The sequence below is a fragment of the Rhodnius prolixus genome, unplaced genomic scaffold, assembly GCF_049639745.1.
Source record: "Rhodnius prolixus isolate KJV_2025 unplaced genomic scaffold, Rpr scaffold_14, whole genome shotgun sequence".
Lineage (NCBI taxonomy): Eukaryota > Metazoa > Arthropoda > Insecta > Hemiptera > Reduviidae > Rhodnius > Rhodnius prolixus.
This window is the reverse complement of record NW_027411594.1, coordinates 10,909,128-10,923,817: the sequence shown is the minus strand read 5'-3', so window position 1 is coordinate 10,923,817 and position 14,690 is coordinate 10,909,128. Positions and strand designations below refer to the sequence as shown.

Sequence of the window (14,690 nt, the reverse complement as noted above, 5' to 3'; positions counted from 1 at the left end):
TTCATCTGCTTTACGAGCATCAGAAACATCGAATCTTCCAGTTTGAAGCAATTCGACTGCCTTGCCCTGTTCAACATCGTCCCAAAAATAGTTGATAAATTTTTGCTTTAATTCGTCGAAGGTTTTTATTTTATCGACTACCAACTGAAACCAAGCCATACCTCTTCCGTCTAGATGTTGTTCGAAAATTTCAATCTTAATCTTATCACTTAGTGATTTATATTTTCGCTCAAACTCCTTCAAGAATTCTATCGGGTTTTGTTTCTGTGTATCCACAAACCTAACTCGGCATTTTATGTTACACACGTCCATTGCTCCACCACCTTGCACACTCGGCAGTTCTCGCATTTCTATTCTGTTGATTCTCTGTTCGATGTCTTCTAACTTCCCATCACATTCTTTCGTCCATTCATTTCGGTTATCTTCAATCACGGCAATGTGGTTTTGAATTTTTGTTAAAATGTTGTTGCTTAACTCTTCAGTCTGGTTCTTGATGTAATGTTTCTGTTCTTCTACTGATGTTTTCATATTCATGTATAACATATCGAAACTTTTCTCCCTCTTCTTCCTTTCAACTGCTAACTCTTGTTCTAGATCTTCTACCACTTTTGTCACTTTTATTATCTGATCCGTATTACCCCGCACCATGTCATTATTTTCTGTAAGAGTATCTTTCATACTCAATACCTCATAATTCACCCTTTCAAAATTCTGGTTTAATAAATTCATTTGTTTTGCTTGGTCTGTTGCCATTTGTTTTATCAGAGATTCTAAACTCGAAAACTTTTCCGCTGATTCCATTTCGTTACTTCCATCCCTTTTTTCTCTTTTCTTTGACATTTTTACTATTCGGGCGCCAATCAATTTATTTTATACAAAATCGTTAATTAATAACGCAGAGGGTCTCCTGTTGGTTCGTACAAGCAATTTTCTTGAGTCCCTGGAGCGGGTGCCAAATGCAACATTATAGTTGTCCTTAGAGGTGGTGATATATCCAATAAATAAAAAAACGCATATCAAAACTGAACAAACCAAAGTATATTTCTTTAAATTAAAGGATGACGCCAGCTGGGTAACAAGTTATATAAACCATAAATAAACTAAAATAATAAAACAGTTAAAGTTTCACTTAAAATACAATATGTAAATAATTAAGTTAATTAAGATTTAAAATTAATGAGCTCAAAAAAAAATTATTTTACCAATTGGTCTTCGGGCCCTGGCGGACGGTAGGTGACTGTCCCCTCCTTACTTTTCTACAACTAACTCCCCTCTTCTTCCCTTTTGGGCGGCGGGTCCCTTAGACTCCCACCACTCAACACACTATGTTACAATATATCTATCTCACAGGTCTTTTCATTTTTGTTTATTGTGATGTATTTGAATTTTAGACTTTTTGCCTCTCTCTTTTCACATGTATCATTACTTACTACTACATACTTGTAACACCAAACAGCATAATTTGATTGAAAAGCAACTCCTTACTTCTGAATTATTGTACTTAAAAGCTATAAAATCTAAAATAATATTAATTGAACCTTCTATGGAGTCCGTAAATGTGACAGCTATCTGCATGTGCATGTTTATTGATGAAGTGGATTGTTCATTGATAATTTCATTCACTAACAAGGCTATTGTTGTTGATGTTCTCATTCATTTGGAGTTTAGACTGGCATGCCACAGCCGTTAGTATTTACAGGTGTTCCCCACCTGTTTGTAATCAAATATCTCCAAACTCTCTTAACTTTCTGCCAGTACTGCATTTTTCTGGATACGTTTAGTTATCTAAGAAGAAGGTTGGGCCTCTTACATAGAATGTGACTGTTGTACATCTACTGCATAACTGATATATTTTTTAATCCCCTTAAAACATGTGAACATAATTTTTAACGATAATCTAAGTGATCTCCCCTTAAACAAATAGCAGTGCTTATATATTTTATTAATATCATTGGAGAGGTGTGTACGAAAAGGGTGAAAAACCCTCATAAGCCTACGAGTAGGCTCGTACACTCCTCCTCAAATTGGTTCCTCTTCAAATTTGAAATTCCAGCTGTGCTTTAATGTTACTTAGTGCAGATTTTTTCTTTTTTTTTATTTACTTTTATTAACATGGTCTCAGCCATATTAGAAAGAACATCATTAAATGAGAGATCGCTTGAAATAAAGTTGCACTTGTGTTGATGGATTTGGGCAAAATTTACAATCCATCGGATTAATAATTCCAGAATGGATTACCAAGTGGAGTTTTCTGAGGACTCGCTCAGTCGTGGTTAAAGCGGGCTTGCGATCTAAATTGAAGATCGTCCGCTAGCAACTAGTGAGGCAGATTTTGATGGTGCATGTCCATGTGTTAATTATAGTTCTGGTGAACCGCTACTGCCAGTGTGCCCTAGTGTCAGCGGAAAATCTCGAAAAACAAACGTCGCAGATCTGTGTTATTGTCCCTTTTTTTTACTATCCTCCGATAAATCTAGAGTGATTCTAATAGCAGCTGGCGCTTATTTGTGAAATTAACCCACAGATAAGAACAACTTTAAATGCACCCGTTGGTAAATCTAATTCGTAGGAAGCTGATAAAACTGCTAAATGGTATAATTTCTGCAATTTACTTATCAGGCTAGGAAATTATGGCCAACACTGTATTTGTTTGTTGTAGAAGGGCTCTAACTGAAGATATTCAGAAGATATTTTCTCAATGTTTTGAAATTTTCTCAAATATAATTTTAAAATAATTTCATAAAACTTGGTGTGTAGAAGAAGCAGTAGAAATGGTATTTATGTGGGAAATATTATTTTAGGGAATTTTGAGCGCGATCTGGTGCCGACTACCGTATTGACGCTGCAAAGTGATCCTTTTAGAAATTACTCACGTGTTTTTACCTGCAAATGTAAGAAACCTGCAGAATTCTGCGAGCCCAATTATCTGTTAGTTAAAGACAACTGAAACTTTCATTAAATTAAGCAAAAGGATCAACTGCAGTTGTAATAATTGCCGTTATTGTAGGTCGTGATGGAGCCTCCGAGTTAAAGAGTTAACTCAGATTACGGGTTCGATACTTAAATGAACAGCTAACAGGAGGCTCATGGAATTGAGCCTGTAGCTTCAGACGACCCCAACCTTCGCCTCTTATGTTTACTCCTGACTGCAGCCTAGAAGCGGAAAATTTATTTGCTAAATAAGCCGTTGAACTGCTGTTGTGTTTAGCGCTCTTGTTTTCACTCTAAACTTTATGCCCATGTGAAGCTTGTTTGTTAAGTTTTAGCAGCCGAAGATTGGAAACAGGCAGTAGTTATGGGAGTCAGGTCAGGCAACGTGGGAACTGCCGCCATGTTTTAAGAATGTGACGCTGTAGTTTAGTATTGTTGTGGGATATTTCAGTAGGAGTCTGTGTGCGCCTCCTTTCTTCACTGCAACCTTCATTTTCTTTTGTCCCGAGTTCTCCACTTTAGACGGGAAATTCTAGGCAGGAAGGGGGCCAACAACCTTTGGCTTGGCCTTCCGCTCACTCAGCCTGGTGTGGTACATTATTGTCTTGCTTGTACGCTGGTATGTTTCTTGAAGAGTTCTCTTATCATAAAATTATCATTATTTTAAGTTTCGTTAACATCTGACCTTATAGATACCCGAAGTCATCATATTGCATTGCCAGCTTGAGAAAAGAAAATTTTCTGAGTTTTTCGGGAAATATCCGCTTTGAGGCCCCCTGAGATCGAAAAAGAGATTTAATTTTTTGTGGCTGAGTGTTGTATGTTTACATCCACTGCTAAGTTCTTTAATGTATCAGGTTGCCACTATTCCACAGTGCTGACAACTGCACGCTCTATAAACCCTTTTTTATACGACTGGTCTTAATAATAGAGGGGATAGGGTTAGTTGGGATAGGTTAGGCCCATGATGGATGATCAAGATGTTAATGGTCTAGCGGAAGAGAGAGGCTTTTTCACTTGGGTGGAATAGTGAGGCGAATAAACCGAGTTACTCTGGTTTAAGAAACTCATTGCTGGGGGGGGGAAGGGGTAGAATTACAATTCCGCGCAGTCTGCTAACCGCTCCTGCAGAAATGTGGTTTGAATCTTTTCAAACAGAAAACTTCTATATTAAGCTCATTTGGCTCAATCTTAAAACGATTTGACCATTTCATTTAGGAAGTGTTTATTACACCTTCTACACACCTTTAATCCCTATTATCCTGCTTTTACTTTCTATTTACTCTACTCAATTTTTTAGCCAGTTGCAGATATTAAGTGGGTCTATTTTCAATAAGTTGGTTCCGATTAAATTTATTACCTATAGTCTCTGAAAGATATTATATTCCCCACGGATTTCAAAACATATCCACTTTGATTCTTTTCTTTACTAGTATTCTTGTTATGCGCTCTAGATGTACCTTTGTTTTTATTAAATTTAATTCTGTTTCTAATCGCAACTTTAATGATTTCCTTTCAATTCTACCTCTTTCTCTAACTTGGCGGAAACGTCGCCAATATTTCGTCCTCTACTACACTTCATCTGCATCCTTCTCGAATTTTATATTCAAACATAGATTTTATAAAACAAGCCAGAATGCTGGTTGTTAGCATGACTCTTGCGGTCACCATTTAGACATTTACTGAGATGCACGACTTGTGTTTGTTTACAAGTTAGCCAGTTTTTTAGAGAAAATGGCTTCTAACAGATTGTACATATTGCTTGGTACCTTAAATTCCCTTAACTTCTGACTATGTTTAGAATTATATTCGGGCGTTAGGAGATGTCAGCTTGTATAATATCTAAAGAGTTATATTCTTGCGTTCTTGCGGAGAAATATTTTTCTAACTTATGTATATCTTGTAACAATATCATATATGTGTATACTTTACATTTCTAAATTAAATATCTATAGAATTTTGCAATTAAAATAATAATAATAAGTACTAGATATGTTGATTTTGGTTTTCGAAGTATCAAATATTTGTGTTGGTTTGTGTAGTGCGGTGGAGCGGTCAGCTCTGGTTATAACCTCCTTATCTGTGCGACGGCTTTGCTAGCTGCAGAAACTAGTTGGGCGGAAGTGAGTGAAGGACCGCACCTTCTTCCAGTACACCTACGGGGGGGCATCCCCTCCCCTGGTTCGCAACACCACTAATTACCATAATCATATAACGGTAGATTAATTGCTAAAACACTTGCGCCTTTATTTACCGGTTTGCTCTTTTTTTTACCAAAATACAGGAAATTTGGTAGCATACGTACATGTCGTCACATACTCGCATGAACGCTTGACGTTATCCCTGAAGGTTGCCAGTACTGCTTTTACATCCGCCCTCATCACGGTTGGAGTAGATTGCTAGTTTTCAGATTTATTCAAATTTTCGTTTTTTCCCCCCTATTGTGGATTCTGAGACAGAAATGGGTTTTTAAACACTTGTTTTCAAACGGAAATTAGTGGAAAGGTCAAACCTTAAATCTGTTTTTTAAACTCCCACGGGACCTAAAAACAGCCGCTTGACGGTGAAAATCCTGCAAACGGAAGTAGCACTTGGCAGTTAGGTTTTCCCACTTTTAGAAATATTATCGCACCAGCCATTTTCCTAAACTTGTAATGCTTTTGCACTCATTTAGATCTCCTTTTATTTTGAAACTTTCTCGGATAATTCGATTATAAGTTCTGGGATGGGATTGGTGTTGTGATGTCATTTCCGACCCTATTGCTTATAAACTTAGGTATCGGTTGGTTAATTAGTGTTATATTTTTGTGCTAAAATTTCTTTGAGGAAAATGCTTTAACCTCAAATAGCGTTTCACTAAGAAATAGATGATTATTGAATTATCAGGTTATTGAGTTGTTCTGAAAACTAGCTCCTCCAATTTACTCTAAACTTGGTACAATCATTATCTATAACCCATTTGTAAAGTTTTTCTAGTTTTAGGATTTCTGTAAGTGCTAGCTTCACTTTACTGTGTCACGCCAACACTGCGTTATATCGGCATGAATTGAATGTTTAGGAAGTTTGAAGAATTGTATGTTGGAATTGTAATGTGAGAAATTGTGTACATTTTTCTGTTTACTGACATATTCGTGAGTGTAGGAAATGTCAGGGCTACCGAAGCAATAGAGGACGGCCAAGTAGTGATGGAGATGGGTCTGAGCCACAACACTCGCTGATTGGTCCATCCTGTCTCTAAATCCGTCATCCAGCTCCCAGCTCCAATTTGGATAATATGATTGTGATCAGCTGCATCCTCTGTTCCAACTATTAACTAATGTTCTTTTACCACCACAGTACTGAGGTCCTGATTCATATCCCCAGGACACCCTTCATTCTCTCTGCTGTACATTCCAATTTGTTTTAACTCGCAAGTCTAGCTGTAATGTGCCTTAAGCTTATAAATCCATGCTATTGAAGTTACAATGATTATTATGTCGCCAGATAGTTCCTTTTGAAGATGTCTATTTTAATTTATTCTACTAGTTGATGAAAGCTTGCGCGAAAGGTGATGAAACCCCTTGCCTCGTACTTGTGTCGTATAACTATTGTCTTTCTTTAACTTCGCTTATTAGTGTAGTTTGTTGTACGAGTCCTGCCTACCACAAATATTTCAATATTAAAATAGGCAGTAGTTTGTTAGGTGTAGAGTTTGTCTGTCTGTCGGCAAATCATGAAAAAGAAAAATCTAGAGTTGAAAGTTGAGTTTATAGAACCAAGACTCTCATAGTTGAAAAAGAAAATAATATGATAGCTATAAATAAATAGTTCTTCCTTCTAAATAGTTACAAGGAGGAGCATTGAATGTCTGGAATTCAATCAGAAATGTGATAATTGTCCATCCGCTAAAATGACTCATGCTATTTAAAGTGTTCAAGTTTCGAGGCTCCCACACTTCCTGACTGAACATCTGTTCCAGTTTTCACTCAATTTGCCGCCATTATTGTAGAAGGATAATAACGCCATGTTTTAAACTCTTCTCAATTTTCCTTTTAAATCATTATCCTTGTACAGTTGAAGAAAACAATTAGCTAGAAACCTGTTTCCAATTCTGCTAGTACACCTTTCACAAAGAACAGAGGTCTAACCTTGCAAGGTCGCCAACTAATTAATAAATTCTTGTTAATTATCTAGAATGTGATAGCAGTATTACTTGTGTTTTCTCTAGAGAAGATAGATAACACGTTCATGCAAGAATTGAAAAGCTCAGAAACTTGAAGGAGGAAGCGAAGATTTGTGTGGTATATTGCAGTCAGTTTAAGGAGTGGGTCTAGCTAGCTGGTGTGCGAGTGTAAGGAGTTGAAGGAGGATGTGTCCAGGTATATAATAGTGGCCGCCTTGCTGAACCGCCGTCTGATTCTGCAGCAATAATCTGCTCTATGAACATATGACCTGCTTAATTTATTATCTTGCCACCACCGTGCGTTGAGATAAATGCCGACACTTGCACGCACTCTACCTTCTTGATCTGTTGGCTGTAGTTCCTCCAAGGCTATTGGTTCTCCCAAACTCTTGTCTTCTTCCTCTTAGGCCAGCTTTCTGGCGCCTTCAATCCTAAATGGCACGCTAACCGCTGAGCTAATCCCCCCCTCCCTCTAAAACTATTTATAGTAATTCTGCGAATCTTTGACTTATTCTTATTAATTTTGGCAAGATAATGAGGGTTTCCTACTGAAGTGCATCCTGTCTTCTCTCACCCCTAATATGAGGAACTATTGAAATCGTACCTATTCCCACTTTAATTTCTCTATTTTTAAGGGAAATGGCTGCAATCACAGTTTAATTTCTCTTTCTCCTCTTAAGAAGAAATACAGCAATTACATTTTAATAATCACCACTCATTAACTAAAATTCTGAAAGAAAAGGTTGAAACTCCTAATTTTTGAAAATAATAATTTTTTTATTACATTATTTAGTTAGTTAAGCCTGTTCGCCACTCTGAACTGACATTTTACAGAGAGGCTTACTCACACCTCTCTCCCTTATCTTAACTAATAACTAAGTACTGAAATACTAGCGGAAGGCTCTTTGGCAAACTCAAACGAAATATCGCAATATCTATCTACTTCCTGTTACTAGTAAGAGAAAGTAAAAAGGTATTGCGTTGAAATTAGTGGAGGTTTTGGGAGGGCTTGCGCTTAGAAGAGCGCGGTCTAAGTTGGAAAGAGAATGAGGGCGCCATGGAAAGGCCTGACGGTGGAAGTAAGTAAGACAGGATTGCTTGAGACACATATCTGGAGGTGGAGGGTTAGGGGGGAGATAAACGCACTATCTTAATTAGTTTGGCAACGTTTCATTTTCTTGCAGTGACGCCTCTTATCTCAACAAATGGCTGATCCAATATGTAAACCTTACAATGATCGCCTAATGTTTCATTATAAAATTTATTTTACAAATTAAATGGTTTTGGTCGCAGCAAACGCATGGTTGGATTTGCAGGTTCAACTCGCCTCTGTTTCGCGCAGGCTATTGGTGTTTAGTTAAAGAGTTGACGGTCTGAATTTGATATTATGTGAATTGTTTTGAAATGATCCAGCAAGGACGGTACACACTGGATACTTTCTCAGTTGTCTACCAATAGCTTAATACCTTTTTTTTGTACTGCTGTAGAATGGTATACCTGTACCTACTCTCCGACCAGAAATCCTAGCCGAGCCACTCAAACTCCCTAAACTGTCATTCTATCTATACTTTCTAACTCCTTGGTTATTGGCTTCCCCGCCATTTTTATATTTCTCTTCTTTTGCATCTGTTATTTCGCTAACCAAAAGGAGTAACAATCCTCATTGTTGAGCAAATTCTCTGGCAGCTTACTTCAAAAAAAGTAATGTAGACCTATTCATTCAGGCGGGCTTTACGTCCAGCTACCAATTAGGTGTCGTGGATAGAGGCGACTAGCAAACATACTTCCCTACAAAGTTCTCATATTAAATAAAATCCAAGATCTAGACCGGGAATCGAACCCAGTACCACAATACTTATTGGCTTTGGAGGTGCATAATTTATTCAAAATAATGAGGCAACCATATTGGAAATTTGGAGATTTTCTTTTTCAATACCTTAAACCATTCGCAACTTTAGTGTGGCTAAGACCCAGTTTTTCTGCGAGTTTCACATTGCATTTTAGGCGAAAATATTTGTTTGAAGTACCTAAATGCGAAATATATTTTGAGTTCTTTTGCATAAAGTGTTTCAAATGAATTAAAAGTCTCAGAAAGTGTAAACTTTTTGGTACCAGTTTCATTTCTAATTAGCCTAATATAGTCTAATTTACGATTTTTCCAACACTCTTTTACCGGAAATGAGTTCAATGATTTTTCACGATATATTCGAAGATAATTTTCATTTTCTTTTAAATTTGCCTACTATTTTCTCATTTAAATGCTGATCACTTATATTTGAAGCATTTTCCGGGCCTAGTAATTATTGCCATAAACATGTGCTTGTGAAGTAATGTTTTCCAATCTTAAAGTCCCAAACAAAAAGCCTTGTGAGTGGAGTGGTGGCTGAGCAGGTAGTGAGGACTGCGTGGAGGGGATAGCCGAGGTTAGTGCCGCCGAACAGTCTTATTTTATTGTGCAGCCGTGCGCGCTAGTCTGTCCGTTAACCGTGTTGGCACCTACAAATACAATTAAGGTAAGTTTATTCGGATATAATCTCTGCCTCCCACTTGGTTGCCATGCCAACTACCACCACCTGTTGAATCTCCATCTCATGAAGCTCACACATTTTACCTGTGTTAAGCCAGCGCACTTTACAGCTCATAACTTGCTTTGCTCTTACTTTTATTTTAAACATTTTTTGGAAAAAATAATTTTGTTAGATAGGGGTGGCCAACACAAGTATTCTCCAGAGATAGGGATGTGAACTTATAGTGCTACTTAAGGGCGATGTTGGTTTATAACTAATGCAGTTGAAAGAAATCGCGAATTTCCGAAAAGTTACTATATTGCTTTCTCCCTTAGTATATAAGGAAGCATAACTCAATGTCAAGTTAGATAATTTTGAATCAGTAGCAAAATGGAGGCGCCGGTGTAAGAAACTTTTGGAGAAACTCTGTTTACTGGAAGTATTTTCGTAAAAGATGGACGACACGACTTGAGCTTGTTGCCCTTTTCTTTAATATCGTTATAGTTAAATACGTCGCTTCATACGAAGCCATATAATTATCAAAACAAAAGACATTTTTGACTGATTACTCGCTGCTTCTCCTCTAGGAAATTCTAGTGGGCTCGGAGGCGAATGGACCACCCATTCTCAATGAACTAGCTGGTTTTAAATAAATTTCAGTTTTTCAGGTTTCAAGCAGTTAATGGTCCAAGTATTGATGTGTAAATTTTGGACAAGTGATGTTCATGTGGTGAAGCGTTACGAGCCACGGTCTCAGTAATTTACCAATTCTATTTCTCTGGTGGTAGTTTTCAAAATTAAATTTTGGAATTTATAATTAGACTAGAAAACTATTTGCTTAAAATATTACATTTGTTCATCTATCGCGGTAATAAAATGAGTTTTAGAAACATTAAAATATTGCCTTGATTCCTACACGATGTTTTAAGTTTAAATAAAATCTTTTCTTCACCTTAGGAAATTAAAAAAACTTTAAAAGCCCCTTCTTTACATTCGAGCAACTGGTAGACTGATGTTCTTCTAACTCAGAATTTTGGTCAGACTTTTCAATGTCTTAAACATGTGAAAGCAGAACCATACAATATATTGAAACGAAAAACGCATCTTCAACCTCAAATAGATGTTGTCTGGAACATGTAGATCCTAAAAAGGAAAACTCAATTCAGTTAGGAAGCACTTCTTAGACGACTGTGATTTAGTCCATTTAGCGCCCAGCTGTCGCAGACATACTGAATTCTCGCAGAAAATAAATTATAAATAAATTAATATCTCACTTACAGTACATTAAACAATATACTGGGAGTGGTACCAACTATAAAACTTAGATATAAACATTCTTCCTCGCCTCACACCGATCGGCAAGTGCGCTACTTGTTAACATTCTGCCTGACTTGAAACCGAACCTTTGCACTGAAATGGTAAACTTGAGAAATGGCTGTACCGTCTCTCCTCAAGGTGCTCTTATATGAATTTTTCAGAAAAAATTTGTAATATAAAACTTACAGATCTTTAAGTGCTGTTAGTATAAAGCGTTTAAAGAAAATCGTCGGACTGTTTTTTATGAAAATCTAAATTTAAATAATTCATTAATTAAAATGGCGGTTTTAGTTCAAAAACATAATGTCCAGCTGGTCCTAGATAGCAACATGCACCCGATATCAATTTTGAAAGCTGTGATTTATAAAACCGCTTTTTAGTTTCTGGGGACTCACAACGTACCAATTTTGGTAAAAAAAAAAAAAAAAAAAAAAAACTCCAAATGTAACTTCTTCACCGTAGCAATCAATACTTTATATTACGTTGGTTTTAAGGAAAAGTAAATTTAGGTATATTGAGTAATATTCGTCCGTTGAATTTATTCCTGTTTCAATTATGTACTGTTGATTAGATTAAGTTTATTTTGAGAATGCTCCTGTTGGTTTTCTACAATTTCGTGGGGCCAAGTAAAATTGTAGACTAGTCCGTTCTTACGAAAGTTGCAGACCAGCGTAAGAAGAATAACGGGAATTTCCTTGAATAGTAGATAAAATACGAGGGTCGTTTGAAAAGTCCGTGCAAAGTCAGAGAGATAGCACTACTGGCGCGTATCGAGGTTATGTTTAGTTAGTAGCATCTCTTGGAAGAACACACAACAAGTTTCAGCCAGATCGGTCTATTTCTTTGTGTTTGGCATTCGTTTGAATCGAGGAAGTCGAGTGATTTTCAAAAAATGGACGAAAAAGAATTTCGTGTGTTGATTAAACACTACTTTATGAAAGGCAAAACGCCTCAGGAGACTAAAGAGAAGCTTGATAAACATTATGGTGACTCTGCACCTTCGATTAGAACAGTTTAAAGTGGTTTCAAAATTCTCGGAGTGGCCATATGGGCACAAGTGACGCTGAACGTTCTGGACGCCCTGTTGAGGTTACTACTCCAGAAATCATTGATAAAATCCATGATATGGTGATGGATGACAGAAGAGTGAAGGTGCGTGAGATTGCTAGTGCTGTGGGCATCTCGAATGAACGGGTACATAATATTTTGCATCAACATTTGGACATGACAAAGCTATCCGCAAGATGGGTGCCGCGATTGCTCACGCTTGACCATAAACGAAATCGTGTGAAGTGTTGCAAGGACGGTTTGCAGCTGTTCCAGAAGAATCCGCAGGACTTTAAGCGTCGTTTCGTCACTGTGGATGAAACATGGATACATCACTACACTCCTGAGACCAAAGAACAATCTAAACAATGGGTTACCAAGGGGGAATCTGCGCCAAAAAAAGGCGAAGACCGTTCCTTCGGCCGGAAAGATTATGGCGACTGTCTTTTGGGATTCGCAAGGAATAATCCTCATCGTCTATCTGGAAAAGGGTAAAACTATTACGGTGCATATTATTCATCGTTATTGGACCGTTTGAAAACCGAGCTGCAAGAAAAACGCCCACGATTGGCCCACAAAAAAGCCCTTTTCCATCACGACAACGCACCAGCTCACACCTCAGCAGTTGTGGTCGCAAAATTAATGGAAATAGGGTTCCAACTCGTTTCACATCCCCCCTATTCTCCAGACTTGGCTCCCTCGGACTACTATTTGTTCCCCAATATGAAGAAATGGCTGGCGGGAAAAAGATTTTATTCAAACGAGGAGGTGATTGCAGAAACGAATGGCTATTTTTCAGACTTGGACAAATCCTATTATTCGGAAGGGATCAACAAACTAGAGCAGCGTTGGACGAAGTGTATAAGCCTAAAAGGAGACTATGTTGAAAAATAAAAAAGGTTTGCCCCAAAAAATTAAGTAGTTTTTATTTTTGCACGGACTTTTCAAACGACCCTCGTATGTTATACTTAAATAATAATTTGGTGTTTTTAATATATCTGATTATTAAAGAAAATTGTGTAAACAGGGTCAATTAAAGTACAGAAATCTGCCTTTTTGTGCAACTGATTGTATATCTGACTGACTTAATTATGTATACCTACTTAGTAGAGTCAAATTCCAAGTTGAAAGAAAATGTTTAAATTGTTAACTTAAAAATACCATAAGATTTGTTTTAAATGAGAACCAAAATGTAATCTGAATGGATTGTGTGAACAGGCGAGGGTATGCTATGTTACTGTGACGGACATTGTCCTGGCGGCCAGCAGAATGGAACGTGTGTGGCTAGGCCAGGCTCGCAATGTTTCGCAGCCGTTGAAGAGGTTTACAATCAAGAGACCAGTACCTGGGAATCAGAGAGGTCTTACGGATGTCTACCTCCTGATGAAAGAGGATTCATGCAGGTAATGCTTTGCTTCCTCAACCAGTGACTATTTTATTAATTATTACCTAATTGATATATGTTTTCATGTTCCAGTGCAAAGGGCACTTGGTGCCTCATCATGTTGGACGCTCCATAGAGTGCTGCAACGGCACAGACCTGTGCAACCAGTACCTGACTCCCATGTTTCGGCCGAGACCCACCGCGGCTCCCGCGCCTCCTCTCATCACTCTGCACGACGCCATGCCCTACATCGCTCTGTTGGTCTCCTTTACCGTCTGTATTCTTGTCTTCCTCATAATCATCGCCTGCTTCTATCTCAGGTATACCTCCCACAAATACCTCTCATTTGGCACCACAAGTTCTCTCTAGCCATAGTCCAGCCAGAATTCAGTGACATAAAAGTCTATTTCTACTTTCTCATGTTTCTGCTTCAAATTGCCTTAAACATTGTATTTCACTGTGCTATCTAACGCTAGTTTCATGATGCGGAATCACTTTATTTTTCTTAATCGAAAATTTTGGTTAGCACAAATTTTGTAGAAGCAACGGGCAGAAACAGTCTGCTTGAAGCAATTACGAAAAATTAGAAATTCGTGGCAGTGAAAATAAATAAAACCATGGGTTCTAACTACTAACCCTTCCTCCAATCTGTTCTACAACTAAATTCTAAAAAAGATTTATATGAATGACAGATGTGCTCTATGTAAGGCAATATGAAGTTTGAGAAAATCGTTTAAAACACTTTCACAAGGCGCCACGGTAGCCGAGCTGTTAGAGGCGAGACCAGTATTAGCTCTAAAGCTAATATGTATTGTGGTACTGGGTTCGATTCCCGGTCTTAGACCTTGGATTATATTTAATGGTTAATAAAAGAAATTTAAAGTAAAGTATGTTTGCTAGTCGCCTCCGTCACGACACCTAATTGGTAGTTGGACGTTAAGCCCCGCCTGAAAAAATAGGCGATTACTTTACTTTTTTTATTTTTACACTTTCACAAAATTTCAAAAAAGTACTACTCTTTTCTTTCTCGTTTTTTTCGCCAACTCGTTTGGAGCAAAAACAAACAATTACACCATTCATAAGTGTGAAAGCAAAGCTTTTTGTTTCTAAATGTTGGTAAACAAGTGAACAATGTAGTATGTGTGGACGAGCCATTATGGTATTTAAAAAAACTAACGATACTATTAACACAAGCTGCAGGCCAAAACTCCAGAGGAAAGTCTAATTTGCGATTATCCATAGCTGGAAAACGCTAGTTTTTGAATTCTGTATTTAAGTATACATACTTGTATTAACAAAAACTTACCCGGTTGTTGAATAAAACACATAGAACTTATGCCTA

At 37.5% G+C, this 14,690-nt stretch overlaps 1 protein-coding gene across 4 annotated transcripts in view; it reads left to right on the top strand.

The window, feature by feature from the left end:
- The window catches only part of tkv (serine/threonine receptor kinase thickveins), a 28,552-nt gene that overhangs the window by 8,869 nt on the left and 4,993 nt on the right, over nucleotides 1–14,690 (top strand). Inside the window, exons 1-3 of one of the 4 annotated variants that reach the window (XM_074123669.1) lie at nucleotides 9,475–9,606; nucleotides 13,183–13,367; nucleotides 13,442–13,668. In XM_074123669.1, coding sequence (XP_073979770.1) covers nucleotides 13,191–13,367; nucleotides 13,442–13,668 — 404 coding nt within the window. In that variant the 5' untranslated portion in view covers nucleotides 9,475–9,606; nucleotides 13,183–13,190. Of the gene's footprint in view, nucleotides 1–9,474; nucleotides 9,607–10,909; nucleotides 11,056–12,829; nucleotides 12,864–13,182; nucleotides 13,368–13,441; nucleotides 13,669–14,690 lie in introns of those variants that run through there. The other 3 variants (XM_074123667.1, XM_074123668.1, XM_074123666.1) reach the window with 3 other exon arrangements.